This window comes from Nelumbo lutea, chromosome 1, assembly GCF_056320005.1.
Source record: "Nelumbo lutea isolate HS-2025 chromosome 1, American lotus-T2T, whole genome shotgun sequence".
NCBI lineage: Eukaryota > Viridiplantae > Streptophyta > Magnoliopsida > Proteales > Nelumbonaceae > Nelumbo > Nelumbo lutea.
In genome coordinates this window covers 44,342,243-44,355,373 of record NC_142684.1, presented here as the reverse complement: position 1 = coordinate 44,355,373, position 13,131 = coordinate 44,342,243, and the positions used below count along the sequence as shown (strand labels likewise).

Sequence of the window (13,131 nt, the reverse complement as noted above, 5' to 3'; positions counted from 1 at the left end):
ATTTCATATAATATTTAAATAATTCTTAATATTTTTAATTCAAACTTTCTTTTGATAGACATAGATGAAAGTGTGAGATAGGATAAATAGAAATTAGAGATAATTTAGGAGACAAACTCTCTACTAAATTGGAGATAATATAGGAGATAATTAGGAATTATATATAATTTAGGAGATAAATAGGAATTATAGATAATTTAGGAGAAAGTGGGGGATAGTGGTACCACTTGGCTAGATTAATTTAGATTTTGGTAGAGAGAGGTTTTAGGTATAGTTTTAGGAAGGGATATCCAAAGGGATAAACATAGAGGAAAGAGGGATGGGACAGGCATGTTGAGATGTCAAAATGAGGGAGGGAGAAGGGAGTGATGAGGTGGGTTCATGAGGGAGAAAGCTCAAGCCATGACATGGCATGTTTCTACTTTAGTATATATATATACTCCATATTTAAGTCACTAATTAAAATTAAAATTTATTTCTTTAATTAACTCCCTTTCTCTTTCCTGTCATTAATTTTCCATTAACTCTCTCTTGACCATGCTTATACTACTTGTCAGAGTATGTAATTTTCCTTTTTTTTGTTTATATACTACATTTGTAATTGATGAATCAATTTTTTGTTATGTATCAATTTTTTGTGCTAAGTACCTCGTCATTCGGTCATCTTCCAAGTGGTCGATGACTCAGAGGCCGAATTTAAGTTCTGCTAGATGAGGACTTGGATGCTGAGCTGGGGGCAGATTAGGTGCCGAGTTAATTGGGCCGAGTTGGGCAGATTAGGTGCCGAACTGATTGGGTCGAGTTAGGCAGGTTAGGTGATGAACTGATTTGGCCGAGCTAGGCAAGTCAGGTGACGAGCTGACCAGAGTGTCAAGTTGCCTATTTGGTGTCGAGCTAACCAGAGTGCTAAGCTGCCTATTAGGTGCCAAGCTGACCAATGGACCGAGCTGCCAATTAGGTGCCGAGCTGACCAGAGTGTCGAGCTGCCTATTAGGTGCCGAGCTGGATTGATTGTTGAGCTTCGTAGTTCTTTAGAGACTTGCAAGGAATCAATGTCAGAGGACCCGGGGTGGCTAGCCCGGCGAGGTCGCTCCAATGCATAAGTTAGTACTCTCATAGTACACTACGAGATAAAAATCACAAATTATGAGAGCTAGAATATGCTTACTTTCCCCCCTATTCCATTGGGATTGGTGCCTTTATATAGGCAAAGTTTGGTGTGGGCTTCAAGCACCGCAACCAAGATTTCCGAGAAGTCGTCTAAGTGGTCTAAGATTCCCTGAGGTAACCGCCATGCATGTTGACCACCTTTCAGATTGTTCGGCACGAGGGCCAACTTCCAAGAATCGTAGGAGTGCTTGGATATGCATGCCAAATTTGTCGGCGAGCATGTCTCGCAGGTTGCCAGGTTGATGCCTATGCCAGACCGCCAGTTCGTGCCTGCGCTAGGTCACCAGGTTGCGCTTGGGCCAGGCCGCCAGGTCGGCGGCCGGCGCCCGTGCCAAGCTGCCAGGTCGGCGCCTGTGCCAGGCCGCATGTCGTGCCTGGGCCAGGCCACTAGGTGGGACACCATCAACTTGGCTAAGGCAAGTTGTTGCCTAAGTGGTTTCGGGTGTCTCCTAGTTGTTTCGAGGTGCCATGTGTCACAATATCATTGGAGGGCCAAATCCGCCCTCATCATTTGCCCCCCACTCCTGAGCTGAAAGTAACTCAACGAAGGGAGTAAATTGCTCCTTTTGGCTTGAAATGATTAATTCGATGAGCTCATAAGCGTCGATTCAATTCCTTAGGCTCTAGGAGTGACTCGCAGTCCACTCTCCTTACCCTTGATTTTGCCCATGCCGAAGAGGCGACTGGGTCTTATGTGGTGTTGAAGTCTTCGTCAGTTCGGCACTTTAGCCCTTAGGCTCTGGGAGCGACTCGTAGTCCACTCTCCTTGATATTTGATTTTGCCCATGCCGAAGAGGCGATTGGGTCTTATGTGGTGCCAAGGTCTTTTATCAGGTCGGCACCTTATAGCTATGACTGCACTGCATCTACCTCATTAGTGACGTCGGTTACCCACTCCTACAAGAAGCTACTGGGAGCTCAACCTACGGGGGCAGCACTACTAACTTTAGGTCACTGGCTCGCATGGGAGCGTTGGAAGGCTCGACCAGCAGGGGCATCCATTCAGTCTATTGGCCGCCTACTCCTACGGAAGCCACGAAGAGCTCATCTTTGTAGAGGGTACCTCGCGAAGAGGACTGATGAGTCTTTGTCCGAGTTGAAATAAAGTTGGTAGAGTTGCTTAGTCTATTGGCCATCTACTTCCTGCATAGTCTTTGAGTTCATAAAATATGGAATCTAGAAAGTGTGAGCTTTTAATTTCTAAAAGGTGAGAACTTAGCTTTCTAGAAGAAGAGGACTTAGCCCTTCAGAGGATAAGAACTTAGCTTTTTGTAGCGTTTCGCACAGATGGTGCCAATTGATGAATCAATTTTTTGTTATGTATCAATTTTTTGTGCTAAGTACCTCATCAATTGGTCTGCTTCCAAGTGGTCGATGACTCAGAGGCTGAATTTAACGTCTGCTAGATGAGGACCTGGATGTCGAGCTGACCAGGCCGAGCTGGGGGTAGATTAGGTGCCAAGTTAATTGGGCCGAGCTGGGCAGGTTAGGTGCCGAGATGACTGGGACGAGCTAGGCAGGTTAGGTGACGAGCTGATTGGGCCGAGCTAGGCAAGTTAGATGACGAGCTAACTAGAGTGCTGAGCTGACCAGAGTGTCGAGCTACCTATTAGGTGTCGAGCTACCTATTTGGTGTTGAGCTGACCAGAGTGTTGAATTGTCTATTAGGCGTCGAGCTGACCAAAGGGTCGAGCTGCCTATTATGTGCCAAGCTGACCAGAGTGTCGAGCTGCCTATTAGGTGTCAAGCTAACTAGAGGGCCGAGCTGCCTGGTGGTGAGCTGGATTGATTGTTGAGCTTCATAGTTCTTTAGAAACCTATAAAGAATCAATGTCAAAGGACCCGGGGTGGCTAACCCGGCGAGGTCACTCCGATGCATAAGTTAGTACTCTCATATTAGACTGCAAGCTAAAAATCACAAAGTATGAGAGCTAGAATATGCTTACTTGCCCCCCTATGCCATAGGGGTTGGTGCCTTTATATAGGCATAGTTTGGCATGGGCTTCACGCACCGCAACCGAGTTTTCTGAGAAGTCGTCTAAGTGGTCTGAGATTCCCTGAGGTAACTGCCATGTACGTTGACCAGCCTTCGGATCGTTTGGCACATGGGCCAACTTCCAAGTATCGTGGGAGTGTTTGGATATGCATGCCAAGTTTGTTGGCGAGCACGTCTTGCAGGTCGCCAGGTTGGCGCCTATGCCAAGCCGCCAGTTCGTGCTTGGGCCAGGCCACCAGGTTGCGCCTGGGCTAGGGCATTAGGTCGCGCCTGGGCCAGGCCGTCAGGTCGCTGCCCGTGCTAGGCCGCTAGGTCAGCACCCATGCCAGGCTGCCAAGTTGGCGCCTATGCCAGGCCGCCAGTTCAGTGCTTGGGCCAGGCCACCAGGTCAGCGCCTGTGCTAGGCCGCCAGGTCGCGCCTGGGCCTCGCCGCCAAGTCGTGCTTGGGCCAGGCCGCCAGATTGACGCCTATGCCAAGCCGCCAGGTGGGACACCATCAACTTGGCTAAGGCAAGTTGTTGTCTAAGTGGTTCCGGGTGTCACCTACTTGTTCCGAGGTTGGAGGGCCAAATCCGCCCTCATCAATAATCAATCACCTACAAATTAGATTTACTATTATTGATATATTTTTTGAGATTTATTTACATTTTTCTAGTACATCTATGTGTATCCTAATTTTTCAACCACATTCATGCATTATCTAAAGTATATCCAAATATGTCTCTTCAATACTTTGAACCTTGGTAAGGTCTATTGGACCACTGTGACATAGATATTAGAGGCCATGGAGGTCACACCTCCAACACAAAGTATAAACATTTTAAATGGAATCCGTCCAGCAACCAGGTGGAAGAAATGGTCATCAGGAAAAAGGGAGTCTCATAGCATTTCCTAACAAAATCTCAAAGACAAATATATTTCAGCACGGGTCTCCGGGCCTAAAATACGCTTCATAGCAGCCCATTGCATAGTGAGAGCCAAAATCCTTAACAGAAAGTGATGGCCCATCTGATCATATAGTTCACAAACTAAGGAGAGATGGGGGCCCAATAATTAAAATATCATCCACAGAGATGAGTAGTACATTAAGAGTGATCTCATTGGCAAAGAGTAAAGTATCAAATGTGGCTCTCTGAAATCCAGATGCAAGTAGAAAGGAGCTTAATTTCTCTTACTAGGCTCGTGGGGCCTATTCAAGCCCATAAATAGACTTCTCGAGGCAATGAACGTGATGAGGAAAGTATCAAATGTGGCTCTCTGAAGAAATGATATGTGGTGGTCGCATGGCTATACAAGGAAGATGTTGATTTGAAGAACAAACAGTAGAAGAAGAAAATGGGAAGCAATCTTCGGTAAATAATACATGTCTAGAGTGATAAACATGTCCAGTGGGACGATGAAGACATTTGTATCCTATATAGGAATCATGATAGCCCAAGTAGAGCGTTCAGAGTTGGAGTTGTATGGTTGGGTAAATGGAAAATATTCACACCCAAAGATCTTCAGTGCAGTACAATCTGGGATGGTGGGAAAGAGAACTTCCGACGATGTCTTCATATTAAGTACAGGAGTGAGCACTGAGCAGTCGATTTGCTAAATATACAGCAATGTGAAAGGCCTCCTACCAATAAGTAGTGGGAAGGGATGAGTTTGCAAGTAATGTCAAACCAGTCTCTACACTATTCGGTGATGTCAGTCATTCAGCAAAACCATTCTGTTCTTGAGTACGAGGACATGAGAATCTGTGATGAATTCCATGAGACTCTAAGAAGGAAAACGACCTTTTAAACCAAGGTTTTAAAAATTGACCCGGAAATGAAATCGCTCTAGCCACCAGTTTCCAGGTGGTAGATTGATTGTCTGGGTCAAGCGGTCCGAACGTTTTAATTTATATATCATCCTACTCTTTGCATTGGAATATTAGGGTAGGATGGGGGATATAAATGTTATGAGAAAGGGGCATGAGAAAGAGAGTGAAAGGAGGGTCTGTGACGTCTGTTGGCTCAGAGAAGGAAAAAGAGAAGAAGAAGAAGAAGAAGAAGAAGAGAAGGACAAGGAGGAGGAAGCACAGGTGTGGGTGGCCTATAGCAGCAAGGCGACCTACAGCGGCAACGGCGATGGCAACCTGCAGTGGCAACAACAGTGACTTGCAGCGACGACACATCTCTCAGATCTCTCTCTCTCTCTCTCATATCTGTAACCTGAGATCTCTCACAGATTTCATATATGAAAATAAGATCTCTCTCATCTTTCTCTCTCTTAGATCTGAGATTGATCTTGCTTCTCTCTGTTTTTTTATGTTATTTTATTTTTTTGAAAATTTTAAATAAAACATACTGGACCACAAACTATTGCCTGGGTCAAAAGATTCAATGGTCAGACTATCCAAGTCAACAGTTATTAATAAGATAATGGTTTAGCACTAAAATAGAATCAGTACCTTGACCAATTTTCGGTCCAAACGGTCCAACTGTCCAAGTCAACAGCGGTTCAAAAATTCTATTTTAAACTCTCCTCCACCAGGAGTAAATAGTGCAAACAAAGAATCTTCTCAACAACAATTTAAACTTAATAAATGTTGTTAAAGCTTCAGATTTGTGCACTAAGGGGTAAACCACTGAAACTTGCTATATGCATCCACAAAACTATATAATAATTAGGGTAAAATACAAAAATCTCCCTTGAAGTTTTTAACAATCATAAAAACCTCCCCTATAGTTTAACTTTAGCAAAAGCCTCCCTTCTATTTTTAAAAACATCGATAAAAACCTCCCTTCCGTCAACGATCAAGATGAAAAACGTTAAACTGATAATGTTTTTCAAAATACCTATTTTACCCCTCCAACTGTGATGCATGGCACACCACGAGTTCTCTCTCTACAATGGCCATCCCTTCATTTCTAATTCCTGCAATGGTTATAAAGATGCAGAATATATCTCACTTTCTTTGATAGCAAGGAAGCTCCATCTGAACACAGTTATCGTCATCGAGCAAGAACTTGACTTAGTGATTGACATCAGCCGCAAACTTGTCGTATGTCCGATGATCGGTGTACATGCATAATGTGAAAGAAGATAAACAGTGTTTGCAAAAGGATAAAATAGGTATTTTGAAAAAAAATCATTTCTTTAATGTTTTCCATCTTGGCCATTGATGAAAGGAAGATATTTGTTGAATTTTTAAAATATAGAAGAGAGGTTTTTGCTAAAATAAAAATATAGGGAAAATTTTTATGATTGTAAGAGAGATTTTTGTATTTTATCTTAATAATTAAAACCATTGCATGAAGTAACATGGGCTGGTCCCCATATATCAGAGAAAATCAACTGTAAAGGAAAATCATAAGTAGATGCAGTAGATTCAAATGGTAATTTATGAGCTTTCCCCCAATGGAAGATTGTTCCACAGACACGACATTACGAACAATTTTAGGGCCTGGATGGTCCATTCTTGCATTCCGCATATTTGATAAGTGGTAATGGTAAGGTAAGCCTGGATGATACAATCTTGCATTCCACATATTTGATAAGTGGTAATGGTAAGGTAGGTATATGGTTTTTTTTCTTCCTTTATGCTACGAAGCTTATATGGCTCTAGTAGGTGACCTCAGGACTTATGAACTACTGCGATCCCTTAAGACTTAGTTTGGAAGGAATAGAAATGCAAATATGTAGAGTGTAAAATCTTATATTTTATGTATTTACACTATACATATTTGCATTTGTACTCTTTCCAAACCGAGCTACCGAAGGTCAAGATTAAATAGTAGTCGGGAAGGTTAGGTGTGACTTGGACAGCCTGTAAACAGTTTAAGCTCTCTCCCCTCTCTCTCTCTCTCTCATGTGCGCAATCAATCAATGGCGAAATTTTGGGAAACTTGATTCTGCATATAATACACCAACCGACACCTTAAGTCTGAAAGACAGAAATCCAAGACTTCAAGGCTTTACCCATGCCCAATTTGGTTAGTCCTGACTAGTGTTAGGTGTATCGCTTATGTACCCTTTATCAGAAATGGGATATTGCTCAAATCGCCCCATTTTTCATCTTGCTGAGAGAACTTGTTTGATATGTGAAGCAGAAGATAGTGGGCCCCAATGAGCTGTAGGTTCAACAAAAAAAATTACCATTTATGATACCAATCAGAGAAAATTCATGCGTCTCCTGGTGAGAATTCTGGGTCCTCATCAATGCATTCCAAGCCAGAAGTTGGTGTCCAAAAGATATAAATATGGTTAGTATTTGAATTTAATATGAAACACATTTACAGTCTGTCCATGTCATGTCATGTCATGTGCTACCTCTGCAGGCAACTACCAAAGACCTCTTCAATCAATTAACATGCATTAAAATTTACAACGCCCTGTACAATCTTACCAGGAGATTTACAAAACTTGGAGTTAGCACATAATATAGGAAAAGGCCAAATCCAAAATTCTAACCATCTTATATGAACTTGCACAAAGCAACCATCCATGAATGCTCATCCATATTAAGCAATTTACAGTACCCACTTTAGACTGCCCAGATGTTTGGACTACCTGTTGGATGGGAATCAGCAGAAACTTTATTAATCAATGAAACCTTTATTTTCTGATCAAGTATCAAAGTTAGGGATAGTGATGGTTAAGATTAAGCTGTAGGGTAAATGGGAAAAACATCCTCAATCAATGACTGCCTCTGTACAGGGCACTATGACATTGTGAAATTATTAAGGATCTAACTTAAGAGATACAGATGGTGAAGATTGTAGTTTTGGAGCAGGTTGGCACGCCAACCTCATCCAATGACTCATGATAAGGCACCATGGATTCATAAAAATGTCTTGCAACATGTTAGACAAAAAGTGCAGCTTTTCCTTTCTTGTGTTACCCCTGCTAGAATCCACAATGATGGCAACCATACATAAATGCACTAGAAGCATATAAGCAATCATGCACTTCTATCCGCTTTATTTTATGTAAAAGAAAAAAAACAATTAAACTTTAAACATTACATGCTTTTGGTCTTCAAAGCCCAAAATTTTAGCCCTGATTTCAAAAACACTTTCTATTAACTTATTTGGTAACTAAAGAACCCCTTAAGATACATCAATTAAAAAAGCAAACCAACAAAGCCAATCAAATTAACCAACCAACCTGAAGAAAAGCCATTTCACCTCTAATGCTCCCCCATCCCCTGGTATAAGTTATGGAATAGAAATCATCTCGAACAGCAAGAAAATTTGCTCTGATTTTGGTTCGATCCATCAGCTCCATTATTAACTAGGCTCACCCTATTGACTGACAATTCTGCCTTGTAGGAATCAGAATTCAAGACTTTTCTGCTGACATTGTTGTAGATCTCCCGGATAACCATTTCAAAAGCTGTTTTAACATTTGTAGAATCTAGGGCAGATGTCTCCATGAAGAACAACCCTTCAGATTCAGCAAGAACTTTGCCTTCCTCAATGCTCACATCCCGGATATTTCCCAAATCGCATTTGTTCCCCACCAACATCCTCGCCACAGTTGTATCAGAATGTGCTGCACAATTGTTCCAAAGAGCTCAGACACTTCTAGATTTCCAAAACCAGATATAAAAATGATAATTCAGAAAATGGAATAACAAACTGTTACTTCTTTAAGAAACAAACTAAAATGAAGATTGTATCATAGCTAACACACCGATGTACAGTACAATTACTCAAATTCTAAATGACTATCCTTCAGTAAGATGTACAGAGATGGGAGTCATGTGACTACAATGCAAAAGATAAAGGTCTGACATTAAATGGCTCCCAACTACCAGATCTACATGGTCAAACAGTTATTGTGATCAGATGACCACAACACTTGATTTTACAATATTTATTTAGACAAGGAAAAGGACCAGAAATTAAAGTTCCCAAAAGAAGATATACATGTCAGACGGTAAAAATTCTGGATCATGCTTCACCCTCCCCACCCCACTCCCTCCTCATCAGTTTCTGAAGACACATTGCAAGTGAGAGACATGTAACTTGTCATGCTTAAGGAAAGATGTTGTAACTTTGAGAATGCAGGCTTGAAAAACTCACAAAAACAATCACAACTCTGAGAATGTACCTATTAAATCTATTCCAACCATGCAGCATTCACAAATTGCCATTTCTCAATAGACAGTCATCATAATCTTGGAAGGAATCTATTCATGCTCATACGGTGCCCAGTGGGATTTAAGGAAGTTGGGTTTGGGATTGTAGATAACATTATTTGAACACCAAGACTTCTAATAATTAGCATAAGCATTGATCAAAACATTCATGGACATATAATTAAAATATAGTAGTATTAGAGTGTTCTGTTGTCCAATAGTACTAAAATAACTCCCTATGCTTTTGTCTTGGTTATGGACATCAATATTCTACATAAAGCATCCAACAAAGATGCCACACTCATGGTCCCATAACCATGCTCTTTTCACATGAAACATGAATACCATTTTTTCGCTCCATGGGGCTAAACAATTGAGAGATAGCCCATCCCCTAAACCCATAAACCCCATGAACTCTGGTGCAGGCGGGATTCGATCCCAAGTCTCCACTACAACCAGCAGGAGACCTTACCAATCAACCAATTGGCACCTTGCACATGAAACATGAATACCTGAAGAATGTAAAGGAGTAAAACAAAATAATTTGTTATGAGACAAACATGACACTGTTAAAAATAATTAAATTTGATTCCCATACCCCAATGAAATTGTGAAATTATTAAGAATCCAGATTCCAGAAAGCCACAACTGAGAGATGTCTAAACATATACATACATATACATACATACATACATACATATACATATATATATATATAGTGTGTGATCTATTGCAGTTGTACCTAATATGAACCCATTAAGCTACTGTATAACATTTTGAATGGGATGTGCATTTGTAGATGGTTAATTCACATGCAGACACATCCACGGATGGATGAAATTAGAATGAAAACACAAGGTGCATTCTATCTTGAACAGTTAAAAGGAGCCAAGTAAACACTCATACAAATATCACATATGACAATGTAAAAACCCATAGAGTTGTCTCTGCCAGTAATATGACAATATCATACAATATCACACAATTTTTAATGAAAACACCATGCAACGATGTGATAATATTATACCACAGCCTTTTCTCAAAAATTCAGAAGCATCAATTTTTTGAATTGAAAATTCGTCAAATACCCAAATAAAAATTACTCAGTGATTTCAACATAATGCCTAAAATCTCTTCAACAAATAGATATTTCCCTCCTATGGTCCATGACATAATCAGCTAAGAAAAGATAAATCCGATGCAATCGAAAGAAAGGGAAAAAATTGGAATAATAACAAATAAACCACGCTATAATTTTTACCAAACTACAGAAAACACCTAAAATTGGAAGAATTGCCAAGATCTTGCTTGGATAGAACATATTTCTCATAATAATCTTGCCAAGAAAATGAATCTCAAATAGTTACAATAAGAAAAGGAAATTCTATATATAAATAGAGTAGCCGAACAAAATGAATCCAAAATAAACGTCCACCAATAATTTTGGATAAAACCTACAGGAAGAAAGAAAAGAAAGGAAAAACTGCCCCAAATAGAATTAACAGAATATGAGGAGAAGAACACACTCGATCTGCTGTCTTCACATTGGAAAAGAATTAGGAGAAAAAAAATAATTTCCCTCAAGTCTTAGGAACTCTGAAGAAAATAAGATATAAAAGCCCACATTTGAAAAATATATTATTAGAGTATAAAACAGTAAGCAATAAATCAGGCATAAATCAAAAAATTATATACAACCTAACAGGCTCAGATCTACAACTCCTACTCACCCGTCAAAATCATCCAATCAAAACCCAAAACATACAATCCCGAGTTCAACGGACTAGGAAAACATTCAAAAATGCAAACTGCGGTTCAATTAAAGGACGAAAATAGGGGGTTTATGTCAAATTGTTTGAAGTGAACGAACGTACTATTGAGCTCATCGAGCCATCGGCCGACGCTTTCGAAGGTGGTGCGTCTGCTGATGTCGTAAACGATGAGAGCACCGACAGCCCCTCTGTAGTAAGCAGAGGTGACAGCACGGAACCGCTCCTGACCGGCTGTATCCCAAATCTGGGCCTTGACTTCCTTTCCATCGATATCCATGCTCTGCGTCTGAAATTCAACCCCGATCGTCGCCTTGGAATTCATGTTGAACTCGTTCCTAGCATATCTGGACAACAAATTCGACTTCCCAACTGCAGAGTCTCCGATTATCACCACCTTGAAGAGGTACTCCTCCCCCTCATCATCCTCCATTGCTCCGTTTCTCTACTGAGAGGAGCTTTTGGATTCAGATGGACAGAGAGGAAAATGGGTAGCCGGAGCTTTGCAGGTTTGAAGGTTGAAGCAGATCAGAAAAGAGAGATGGATTTAGGGGAGGGGCTAAAAATGGCGGAAAGTGGGCTAAATTTGGAGGAGAGAAAGGAGAAGAAGACAAAAGACTCAAGGGAGAAACAGGGGAAGAACAGCAAAGTGAAAGGCTGGCAGGGACATAACTGCGGGAGTAGTGGGGCTGTTACACTCTTTCTTACATGGTTTTAGAGTCTAGATATTAGTCAATGCAGTCTGTTAACACTTCTATTTTCTTTTCTTTTTCTTTTTTCTTTACTATATTATTTTTAATTTTATCTGACTTAAAATTATTGATTTGTCCTCGGTGTTCATTCCAAGGACAATATAAGCCTCTCATTCTTTTATTATTTTTTTTATTTTTTTCTTTTTACTTCTTTTTTGACATGATGAAATATGATAGACAGCCCATGGACTTGTGGAGTGGGCAGAGGATGGGATCCAGATCCGATCCACTGTGACCCTATATGTAGTGTACATGTTAGTTTGGGAGAATTTTCTTGTGGCGGTTCTCGCATCACTGGTGAATCTAAGATGCCATGAAGCCTTGATTTCGGGTTTGGTTCTATTAAAATACACTGTTTGATTGAAAAATTATTGATTTGATAAAAAAAAAAAACTATTGATTTAGATGTTTCAATCGGTGACATGTGACTCAAAAGTAAAAGTAAAGGCAGATTAGTTTGTAGATGAGTTTTTAAAACATTGTTTGGCATTGATGATGATTTTTCTTTGCTGTTTATCAAGAAATTAGTGCTTTCTGGAATCAGTGATTTTTGAAAATTCATCAAAAATTATTGTTTGGTATCATTTATGTCATGTGAACTGATTTTTTAAAAAATGATTTTGAGTCTGTTTCGTACTGATTTTTAAGGGCTGATTATTTTTGTACTAAAGTTATTATTCAATGCCATGTTGGGTGTTATGTCATCCACAAAAAATCGGGATCAATTAAAAATCAGGAAATCACCAAAAAAAAAAATCCATGAAAAGGGCTGATTTCAATAATCGATTTTGGGTTGATTTCCCAGAAATCGGCATAATAGACCAACCAAACAAGAAAAAAAATCACTGATCTTTCAAATTCTGATGTAGATCCTATTTGGTGTAGATTTCTGAAAAATCATCATCAATGCCAAACATCACCTAGAACCCTCCCAAGGTTCCCAAGGTTCTAAACCACTTGATGAAGTTTACAAAGATGGCTTCACTGAAATTTTGATTTCACAGCCCATGACTTTCCATATGGGGCCTGCACTGAAAATTTGATTTCACAGCTCATGACTTTCCATATTTTTAGCTTTCTGGGTTTTTTCACCAAACATGACTTCAGGGCTTTCCATTTGAAGCCCCTACGTAAGGGACACTTAAAGAAGGAGGATCATTTATGCATTTTGTTGCATCATCAGAAGAGGAAACCGGATCCGTATATCCAGATCCAAAAATAGAAGCATCGTATTTCTTATGCATTCAGATCTGGACCCTAAATCTTGTTTCATTTCCCACCTCAAATAAGTGATAAGTATTTTATCAATAAATAAATAAACAAGTGATG

The 13,131-nt window shown here is 40.1% G+C and overlaps 1 protein-coding gene across 2 annotated transcripts; it reads right to left on the bottom strand.

Annotated features, from left to right (window-relative positions):
* Positions 1-7,376: 7,376 nt before the first annotated feature.
* Positions 7,377-11,894, bottom strand: LOC148874468 (ras-related protein RABA5c-like). 2 transcript variants are annotated; one of them, XR_016103313.1, is made up of 3 exons: positions 11,156-11,793; positions 8,306-8,692; positions 7,377-7,708 (listed from the first exon to the last, which is right to left on the bottom strand). XR_016103313.1 is itself a non-coding variant. In XM_088958045.1 (2 exons), the coding sequence occupies exons 1-2, from the start codon at positions 11,481-11,483 to the stop codon at positions 8,370-8,372; spliced, it is 651 nt and encodes a 216-aa protein (XP_088814171.1). In that variant the 5' UTR covers positions 11,484-11,894; the 3' UTR covers positions 8,093-8,369. The 2 variants fall into 2 exon arrangements, 1 of the variants encoding a protein (XP_088814171.1); XM_088958045.1 differs by lacking the exon at positions 7,377-7,708 and having other exon boundaries at positions 8,093-8,692; positions 11,156-11,894.
* Positions 11,895-13,131: the final 1,237 nt, after the last annotated feature.

Excerpts from the sequence above, each read along its gene's own strand:
- LOC148874468 (XM_088958045.1), bottom strand. The coding sequence starts at position 11,483 with ATGGAGGATGATGAGGGGGAGGAGTACCTCTTCAAGGTGGTGATAATC. Across the intron at positions 8,693-11,155 it reads ATGGCTCGATGAGCTCAATA|CACATTCTGATACAACTGTG; the intron begins GTACGTTCGTTC and ends ACAATTGTGCAG.